This window comes from Budorcas taxicolor, chromosome 5 (genome assembly GCF_023091745.1).
Source record: "Budorcas taxicolor isolate Tak-1 chromosome 5, Takin1.1, whole genome shotgun sequence".
Classification (NCBI taxonomy): domain Eukaryota; kingdom Metazoa; phylum Chordata; class Mammalia; order Artiodactyla; family Bovidae; genus Budorcas; species Budorcas taxicolor.
The window spans coordinates 70,725,627-70,736,138 of record NC_068914.1 but is presented as its reverse complement, the minus strand read 5'-3'; the positions used below and the strand labels follow the sequence as shown (position 1 = coordinate 70,736,138).

General features: G+C 51.8%; 1 protein-coding gene across 4 annotated transcripts; it reads right to left on the bottom strand.

The window, feature by feature from the left end:
• Positions 1–2,084: 2,084 nt before the first annotated feature.
• Positions 2,085–9,223, bottom strand: SMUG1 (single-strand-selective monofunctional uracil-DNA glycosylase 1). Of its 4 annotated transcripts, XM_052641293.1 has the most exons (4): positions 9,187–9,212; positions 7,596–7,866; positions 5,358–5,659; positions 2,085–4,349 (listed from the first exon to the last, which is right to left on the bottom strand). In XM_052641293.1, the coding sequence occupies exons 2-4, from the start codon at positions 7,720–7,722 to the stop codon at positions 3,822–3,824; spliced, it is 957 nt and encodes a 318-aa protein (XP_052497253.1). In that variant the 5' UTR covers positions 7,723–7,866; positions 9,187–9,212; the 3' UTR covers positions 2,085–3,821. The 4 variants fall into 4 exon arrangements, with proteins under 4 accessions (XP_052497253.1, XP_052497255.1, XP_052497256.1 ...); XM_052641295.1 differs by lacking the exon at positions 7,596–7,866 and having other exon boundaries at positions 9,187–9,223; XM_052641296.1 differs by lacking the exon at positions 7,596–7,866 and having other exon boundaries at positions 5,358–5,606; positions 9,187–9,208.
• Positions 9,224–10,512: the final 1,289 nt, after the last annotated feature.

The following is a 10,512-nucleotide window of genomic DNA, read 5'->3' as shown; positions in this document are numbered from 1 at the left end:
CTGTGTCTGTATCATCCAGTCAGTAGCCTCTAGCCATGTGTGGCTGTCAAGCACCTGCAATACGGCAAGTGACTGAAGAGTTGAATTTTTCACTTTGCTTCATTTTAATTAAACAGCCATGCATGGCTAGTGGCCAGCATATCAGACTGTAAAACTCTTGATGATCTCACATCACTTCAATTTGGCTTAAAAATACTTTTCACAACATTGTTTTTTTTATTTTTGGCTGCACCATGCAGTTTGTAGGATCTTAGTTACCTGACCAGGAATCAAATCCAGGCCCCAGCAGTGAAAACGCCAAGTGCTAACCACTGGACTATCAGGGAACTCCCCCACAATATTGTTTTGTAGCAGCTGACATCACCATTCCCTTTGGCCCAGGAGAAAATAATGAGATCCCCCCCACAACAAGGACACTCTCATTTGTACTGAAGAGCCTGCTCTAGAATGAATGGGGAGTAGGGGCCAGTCTGGTGGGTTAAGGCCCATCGGCCAGCTGAACCACCACACCAGCCTCCATCCCCAGAGTGGAGGAAAGGCAATGAGCACCCATTTGTTAGTGGCTGACATGAGTTGGGGAAGAAAAAGCAGTGACGTTTCAGGTGTCTATTATGGACTAAATTGTGACTCCCCCAATTCCTACACTGAAGCCCTAATCCCCAGGTGACTTGGAGAGACATCTGGAGATAGAGCCTTAAAGAGGCAATTAAGTGAGGTCATAAGGGTGGGTGAGACCTTCATCCAACATGACAAGTGTCCCTTCTAAGAAGAGAGATGCGAAGGAAGTGCGACAGAGAAAAGATCACAGGAGGACACAGCGGGGAGGCATGCCCAGGAGGGAGGCCTCAGGAGCAACCAAATCTGCTGACATCTGCATCTTTGACTTCCAGGCTCCAACACTGTAAGAAAATAAATTAAGTCCCCCAGCCTGCAGTATTTTGTTACGGCAGCCCTAGCAGACTATCATGGTGCCCTTGGGGAAAGGGAGGCCCAGGACTTTTTCAGGCCCAGGGACCTATTCAGCCCCTCCCTAAAAAGATGCAGCCCTAGAATTGAGGGCACCACCACTAGAAGCCACACCCAGCAGTGACTGCCACACCTAAGTCTTCAAGCCATCTTCTTGGTCACTACCATTCAAGGGCCTTTACACACTGCCCAACCCTGCCCCTACCCCCTCCTGATTCCCACCCCAATGCTAGGCTTTCACACTTACCAACTCTATCGCCCCCAGACATCTTCCCTACACATGAATTCCCTCCCTCCCCATTCCTGACCCCACGCACCTACACCGCCTCCTATGCTGGCCAGCCCCTCCTCTCACTTCACTGGACTGCAAATTCTCAAAGATTAGTCTAGCATTCAAGACCTTTCATAAGCTGGCCCCAGCTTACTCTTCTCCTTGTTCTCCCAGCTGGGCCAAGTCAATATGAATCTATTTGCCAGCCCATGAACCTAAGAGTGCTCTTCTCCAAGCTCTCCAAAACTGTCTCAGTCCCTAAAGCCACCTGAAATGCCACCTCCTCCAGGAAGCTCTCCCTGACTACCTTAGCTAAATATATAAGGGAACAATGGCTTCGATCTCCACGCAATTACTTCAGTGCCTGACCCAGTGCTCTGCAACATGGGGCAAGAACTACGTAGCACCACTGCACTGACAACAGAAAGAGGAAAGGAGTCTAAGGCACGTGGGGGTGCAACATCGTAATTATTTTTTAAAATATTAATATGGCTGTGCTGGGTCTTCATTGCAGCATGTGGGATCTAGTCCCCTGACCAGGGATTGAAACTGAGACCTCTTGTAATTCTGATGCCAGCCACCTGCAGTTAGCCGAGACTCCTCAGGTTTAAGGGCAAAGCGCCCAACAAGACCGGGCAAAATGCCCAACAAGACTGCCCTCGCCGCAGATGCCAACTTCAGGTTCAGGGGTCATCAGGTCACCTGCACTGCTGACTGGCTACGAATCCAGGGGTTCCTATACTCCCCTCAGGTTCAATAATTTGCTAAAATGACACAGAACTCAGGAAAGCACTCCACATATTATTACAGTTTTTATTATAAAGGATACAAATCAGGATGAGCCAAATGAAGACACATAATGCAAGATCTGGGAGGGTCCCAAAGTGACGTCATGTCCCTTCTCCCCTGGGATCAGGACACACCACTCTCCTGACATATCCACATGTTCACCAAGGTCTCCCTGTCCAGAGTCTTTATAGGGTTTCATTATGAAGACAGAACTGATTGAAGTCTTAACCACGTGGCTGAATTCAATCTCCAGCCCCGTCTCCCCTCCCTGGGGGTCAAGGCTGATATCACCTGTCTCAAAGTCCACACCCTCAGATCACATGGTTGGTCTTTTGGGCATGGTCAGCCCTCCTGAGTCAAATTTCAGCAAAAGCTCATGTGTAGTCTGAGGGTCCTACCATGAATGACAAAATTCCTGGCGCTTGTGAAATGACAAGGACCTAGAGGCCCCCTCTCAACAACTAAGAATGGAGGCCACTCAATTTATTTATTATATAATGGGGAGGACACATATTAAAAATGTTATTTTGAGATCTGGAGATGGTCTATACCAGGAGCTAGAGTCCAATCACGTGTTCCTTATTAAGGTGGTCTCTGCTCCTGACTGGATTCACTTCCAAGCCCTTACTACAGGGGCAGACATGTGGCAAAGGTAAGAAATGAGTTAGCTGGAGAACCAGGCTCCTGTCCACCCATCAAAGTGCCCCAAGTAGCAAACAAACCACTCGACAGGCCTCTAACAGAGATCCTGCAGCTCTGGCAAGGTAATGAGAGACTTCGTACCATTACCCAGCCACCCAAGAGAACCTTTTGCAAACAGGAAGAGGTAAAAGGGAAAATATAAACTACCACCTTCCACCCCTGACGTGCAGGAGGGAAAAAAGGGCCAACACAAAAGGGTTTAGGAGCTTTTAATGCTTAGCCTGAAAAATCACAGGCTGGGTTTTCCATAAAGTCATTGGTCCATCTCTGGGGCAAGACCTTGCCCGTCACTCGGGACACGGGTGGAGGCCCAGACCCCCACCCCTCCCCTCACCCTGGTCTTCAGGGCAGAGGGGCTTCCTGTGTAGTGTAGTGTAGCGCGTCCCCAACCAAGAGGCGGAAAACCCAGAAAAGGTGTAGTGAGCACGCACGTGCCAGGCACTATGCAAGGCACTTTTAAGTGTTATCTCAGTTAATCCCCACACCAGCCCGGTGAGGCAGGGACCCCATTTTATAGGTGAGGAAGGATCCTGAGGCTTGGAGAAGTCAATCCGCTTGTCCAGAATCACAAAGTTCACAAGTCTCAGGGCTGGGATGGAAATCCAGGTCTTCTGGCCTTGCCCACGCTGCCACACTGAATTCCCCCGACCCACCCTCAGCCTCTCATCAGAGGCTCACTTTTAGCAGCCACGACCCAAGCTTTGTCCCAGTGCCTGTGGGGAGACGGGTGAGCTGCAGGAAGCCGTTCTAGGAGGACAGGTGGGGATCCTGGTGGGATCTTTCCTCTAGAACAGCAGATAGGACCTCAGAAGTCACTGTTGGGGTCTCTCTGCAGAAGAGAGGCTCCAGGGAAGCAGTGAGGTAGAGCAGCTCACAGACGCTGGCTCTCTGTGGAGTTGGGTACCACAGACGGAAGGAAGGTGAAGTGACCGGGAATCAGGAAGGCAAGCAGGAGCAATGTCAAAACGGCAGGTCCCCCAAACTGGGGAGCCCAGGGGGACCTTGTGGCTCCAGTCCAAGAGGTGTGTGGTCATCTGCTGGCCCAGAAGGACCTGGAGGCCTTGAACATGTCCTGTGCCAGCCGCAGGGGTGCTCAACTGGTCAACAGCGGCAGCAGGCCCAGCTCGTTCAGTCTCTCCTTGGCCACTGCCTCCCAGCCCTTGTTGGCCTGTGGGCTGCGAGGGGAGGGGTGCAGGAGCCCCTCCACCTGGACCTCGGGCATCAAACCGGCCAGAGCCCGCCGTGCCCGCTGCTCAGCCAGGCGGCCCACGCCCACCACCAGCCGCACCCCCAGCAGCTGCACCTGCCGGCACAGGGCTGTGTCACACGCCCCCAGGAGCTGCTCGCGCTGCCTGGCCGGCAGCTCAGCAGGGGTAATGTTGCGCCCGCTGGGAGCCAGAAGGAGCAGCGGACACAGGTTGTGGACAAAACAGTGACGGAAGAAGACCTCGGGCTGTCCACAGAGGTTCCGGAAAAAGCCCCAGAACCGGGCACCGCTCACCTCGGACTGAGGGCACTCCAGTCCCAGCACTGGTCGCTTGGGGTGCTCCTGGGGAGGGCTCCGCACAGGCCCCCCAAGGCCCAACCAGTCCCGGACTACACTCACTTCCCCAAAGGGCACCTGTGAGGAGGAGAGACACACGAGGGCTTCGAACTGGAGACCTGATGCCTGGGGTCTGGACCAAGCAATCCCATTCCACCTTCCAGAAGGATCTGTCTCCCACTGCCCCCACCCCCACCCCAAGGCTGGAAACTAGGATTCTTGGCCCTTGTCTGAGCCTGTCCGTGTTTCTCCAGTTTTCCTGTGGTCCAGAAGAATCTATTTGTTTGCTCTACCCTGACTAGCCTTTGGAACCAGGCACAATAAACACGAGGGGATCTCTGGCCCGACACAGGGAGTGATGGGTAATAGGGGGACAGACAGATGGCCTGGGACAGAAAGGCGGCCAGGGTGAGAGGAGACACAAGGACAGGGCTGACCGCTGCTGCCTGGGTGCCCTCTCAGCCCCAAGCCTCAGGATGTCATTTCCATTGATCATCATTGATCACCTTTCAGCCCCCAGTTGGGGTCAATAAAAGCGATTGAGCCTCCTGCCCTGAAGCCTCTTCCCCTCCCCCATCTGCCAAGCACCCCCACGGAGGTGCAGTCACTCATCCGGACGTCTGTGGGGGAAGCAGGCAGGCCCTGCGGCCTGCTCTGTTCCAACCTCTCCTCGGCTAAGAAACAGAACCCGGGCTGCCAGAATGCCCTGCCTCTCTTCCCTGACCACCCCTGTCAACCAGTCTCCCCTGAGGAGCCCTGGTCCCTCTCCTGACCCCAACAACACTCTAGGGAGAGGGGAGATCCGGCAACGCAAGGTAAGGATGGGGCTGGCGGAAGGAAGGGCTCTCAGAGGCAATTAGTGGACCGCTCACAAGGGAAACGGAACTACCATTAATGTGCCTGGTTAACTCCAGCCAGCGAGGCCGGGAGAGTGTCTGAGACCACAGGAGGCAGGGTATGAGGATGGGGGTGAGGGGCGCACCCACACGTGTCCACTGTCACGCACATACGCCTCCACAGCACATGCAGCCAAGCGTCCACCCTGGACCCTCCCACTCCACCCCGCAGGGGAACCAAGCTCTTTACCCCCGTCTGGGCCATGCCAAAGGGTCCTGGGTTCATGCCCAAGAAGAGCACTTGCTTGGGGCCCTGGCAGTAGCGGGTCACGTAGCTGCGATGTGGCTCCCACGCGTACTCCACAGGGTTGTAGACGATGCCCACGAGCTCGGAAAACTGCAGCTGCCTCAGCTCATCATTAAGCCGAAGCTCTTCCTGCAGGAAGCCCTCGGCCAGGCTTCGAGGGCAGGGCTGGGGCTCCATCAGGGCACCTGCAGGCTGGAGGTGGGGCCCCGATGGGAAAGGCTGGGGCACAGCCATGCCACTGTCACCTGGAAAACAGATGGACAGAGGCCCCAACAGCGCCAGCTGTCGAGTGGGAGGGGTCCAGGCTGACCAGGGCCCTGACTACCATTTCCTGGGCTCAGAAGAGACTGTGTCAGTTAGCCCTCAACCTCTAGGCAGGTCTTTACTCATCCCAGTTCCTGGTAATGAAGGGCCTTTCCTCTCCTGGATTGAAGTACTCTTCCTCTTCATAAATCACCCAGTGAGCATAGCCCGTAACCACCAGTCATCCCCCACTCCAAACCCGTTTCCACCAGGCATAGGTTTAGGGTCACTAGCTCCTAGGCCATGCCAAGGTTTTCAATGAATATTTAGTTGGCAAACTTTGAGCACTGTTACTGTCATCTTAATAAAACAAGCCCATCCAGGACGGGCTGTGTTCTGGAAACCAACGTGCTGAAGGATGGGCTGCAGGTGCACAGCCACAGCGCAGAGACTAATTACAGAGCTGATTTCAATAGATTCCAGGTGGTGAGCAATCGCTCTGTGCCAGGTACCCCTCAATGATGCATATAACAACCGCGTGAGGTGGGCATTACTGCTCCCATGTTACAGATGAGAAAACTGAGGCTTAGCAAGATGAAGCAGCTCGCTGAGGGTCACTCACTCAGCAAGTAATGCAGCTGGAATCTGAACCAAACCATCTGACAGAAGACTTTGCTTTTCACCATCCACACCCATCTTGCTTGAGATGGTTTGATCAGCCACCCTGCTAATTCTAGAGGCCCCCCAACCCCCTCAACCCAGCTTTTTGCCCACGTTCAAGAATCCTCAGTGGTGAGACAATTAGCAGACTCACACTAGACACCTACAAGCTATGTAACTATGAGCTTCAGGTCTCCTCATCCAAATACTAAGAAAAATAATATCCACTTAAAAATACTGGAGACCCATGTGGCTCAGTGATAAAGAATCTGCCTGCAATGCAGGAGACATGGTTTCAACCCCTGGGTCGGCAATATCCCTTGGAAGAGGAAATGGCAACCCACTCCAGTGTTCTTGCCTGGAGAATCCCTTGGACAGAAGAGCCTGGTGGGCTACAGTCCATGGGGTCACAAGAGTTGGACACGACTGGGCGACTAAACAGCAACACTTGAAACTATTACTATAACAAATGGAATAAGATGTGTAAGTGGTGGTCGGGGGAGCAAAGTGGGAAACGGAAGAGGACAAGAAGGAGGGAATGGGGAAGAGGCAGAGGGAGCACCCCTGCTAGCTTTGCAACCCACAAAGGCCACTCCTTCCACTCTTCCTCCTCATCATTCCCATGTGAACCCAGAGGCCCAAACTGATCGTTCCATTCACACTTTCAAAATGCCTTTCCTATCCAAACTCCCAAAACCTAACACATTCTATTTCCACAAATTCATAGACTCCTTGACTGAAGCAGGACTGACTGCCCCACCCCCCCAACACACACATTTGAGTCATACCTGCCCTTCCAGATGAAGCTCAAATTCTCCCTCTGGGAAAGCTGTCCCTCTTCAGGACACCACAGCATTTGCTATAGCTTCCCAGCCCTACCCAACCCAAGTAGGTCTGGAGTGGGGCTTGGGAATCTATTTAAACAAGCTTCCTCAAGAGATCCTGATGGTTAGTGATGGCTGAGAACCACTGCATGTCACCATGGTTAGTGGCATCTCCATGAATTCACACCTTGCCTCCTAGACTAGACTTGAGGCAGATCAGAGAGGAAGCCCTGTTTCATTTTCCTCCGTATCTCCAAGGTCCCAGCTTTTATCTGACAGTTAACTGTGTCCATCTCATCTTTTTTCAATGCTGTTTAAAACTATCTTCTGGGAGTTCCGTGGTGGCCTAGTGGTTAGGATTCCTGCTGTGGACTGGGTTCAATCCCTGATTAGGGAACTGAGATCTTGCAAGCCACGCAGCACAGCCAATATAAATAAGTAAAAACAAAACTACCTTCTACCAAAGAGCCTTTCCTGACAGACTCCTCTCCACTTCTACACCGAGTTGACTCAAGGCCCAGCTGCATGTTTTGCACTCTGCTTGCTTCTGAGAGCTTGCCAGGCTCTGGGCACGTTTCCATCACATCTGGGCCTCCCACAGGGCAGGGATCATGGTTCTTCTCCCTCTCAACCCCATATGCAGGTCAAGAGTAACCTCTTCCCCCAGGTGGGACCACAAGGTTGACACAACAGCTTGATCCATCAACCTGTTCTCTGACCCTAGCCTTGGGAAAGTGGGAAAGAGAGAGAAAAAACATCTTAACTATGCTCCAATATAATATAAAAATTTTAAAAGTCAGGGCTAAACTTAGGAAATCCTTCCCTAGACTGCTCTCAGAACTCTTTAACTGATCTGTCCGGGTGGCTACCCGGGCCAGCTGGACTCAAACAAAGGCTGAGAAGGGCGCTGTGGAGAACTCCGTTGTCTCTGGGGCCCTTCCTCTGCATCTCCCCATACAGTGCCAACATTAGCAGACTGCCTGCTCCAAGTCTGGCATCTCTCTCAGGTCTTAAGGTTGAGCCCACCTTTGATCTTTAGGGACCCATCCTGCAGACAGCAAGGCCAGGGATACACAGAAGAGTGACAAGGCCTTATTTTCAATGTTCTAGAATTTCAAAGCCTGATCAGAAGGCAAGAGCTAGAGGCTATGTGTCAACTGACTATAATTCTAGTCCCGGTTTCATCTCTAAGGTTCTCCTAAGCAAGTCATTTAACTGTCTTCTCTATGAGATGAAAATCAAAATTCCCATCCAACCTACCACCAGCTGTTAACTTATTTTTTCCCCCCAATATTTATGAGTCTCTTACGTGATAGGCATTGTGGTAGTCCTTTGGTGGGGAAGAAATCCAAAATGAATAAACAACTCACAAACGACTGTGGCATGGCACATAAACAACGTAATACACTGTGACATACTGTGATTCCAGTTTTAATGTCCTGAAGAAAACACCTTGGAAGCCCAAAGGAGAAACCAGGAAGTTCTATGTAAAGTCACCCACGGACAGAGATCAAGAACTGTCTGTTTCTGAAATCACTGATAAATTACAGTGTCACATTAAGCACAAGTGGAGGGGATCCACCGATAAGTCTGGCCACCTAGGCTCTCTGGCACTAAACTCAGTAAGGGCAGAAGGAATCCAAGACACTGTCCACTCCCGTGTCCCTTGGGGGCACTTTAGGAATCCACATGGACAATCAGCAAATCCTTAAAACCAATAATGATAACAATAATACTAATAGAGCATGGACTCAGAAGTTCCCAACACTTCATCTCCCCTCCTAGTTCGAGGGGGCTGACAAATAAGGATCCACAAGAAATCTCCACGTCCGCCCGCGGGCTCCGCCCGACGGGAAAGCCTCGTCTCAGCAGGTCTCCGGGGCGGTTCCATGGGCTCGGCTTTCTCTGCGCCGGGCGAGCCCCTGACGGAGAGAGGGGGCCCGAAACACAGACATTTCCACTCCCCGCCTGTCACCTCCAGCTAGCCCGGGGAGCCCCTAGCCCGCCCCCCAGCGCCCCAGGTTCCCAGACTCCTACTTCCTCACCTGGTCCAGCGCCCCATCCGGTTTCCGGTTCCTTTTCCCACCCCGCCCCGCCGGGCGCGAAGGACCGTGGGAGTTGTAGTCCACTTTGTTTAGGGAAAGAGATTGGCATAGCTGCGGCCACTTCCGCCGGAAATACTCAAATTCCCGGAAAGTGTGCTAAATTGGCAGTAAGTAACTCTGGGGGTTGTAGTTTATTCTTTACACCAGGGCTAAATCCAGACGACTTTAGAAGTGAGAAGCTACGTTCTGTAAGGACCTTGAAGATCCTGGGCTTTAGCTGTAAAAGGCATCACCTTTCCAAAAGTTCATACACTCTCCTCAAAGGGATTGTGAATCAAGGAGCTTCAACTATCTGCAGTCTCTTAACTCACCTGTGGGCATCAACAATGGCTGCAGACTATTTCTAGCCCTCCTGCTGCTCCAGATATAAGAGACCTCTCCTATGCAGCCCTCCAAGGACTGTATGTAGAACACCCACGAAAGCACTTCTGGCATCTCTAGCTAAACTCCTTAGTAATAACTTTGAGACTCTTCCATCCCACATTACTGTCCAAGCCCCTGTCTCCACAGCTTTACCATTTCACTTCTCTCCCTCCTAGGCCCTGCTGTCTACCCAGCCCTATTACCTTCCATCCTTCCCAGTCCTACCTCTGGAATACTCTGTCCAGGACACCTCTCTTGACAGATTCTATGGCTGCATCTAACAGTTCATTCACTCCCACCTTCCCAACCCAATACTAATGTCCAAAGCTGTCCCACTCCTAGCTCTGTTCATGTCCTGTGGCTGGATCTGTGTCTGTGTCCTGACTATAATATTGTCATTAGACTGGAAACCCCATAAGGTCACTTATCTGGTAGATTCTTCTCATCCCCACCTCCTGAATACCCCGGCACAGGTATGACTGAGACCAGAGGAAAGCAGTCTCCCTGCAGGTGGAGACCAGTGAATCCCAGAAGAGGAAGAGGTGAGAGAACAAGGATGCGACCCCCTTCTCTAGCCTCCCCTGCTCTCCTACCAACAGACAAAAACTTAAAGGGTGCAGCAGGAGCTTCAGGGAACTGTGAGTAGTGACCCTCTGAACCACAGATGAGAAACCACCCCTACTCTTGTAAGACTTCGGAAACTGAATTAATCATCCCCTTCAACAAAGTCCATTATTTCCTGAGGTTTCATTTGTGCTGGATTCTCTCCCTCTCTGTGTCTTTGACTCTCTCTGCCTATGTATATGTATCTCTATCCCTAGTCTCTTGTATAGTCTCTCTCCTTCTGTGTACATCTGTCTCCCTGTCTCTGCTTTTTCCTCTGGAATGAGTGAAATAAGAGTA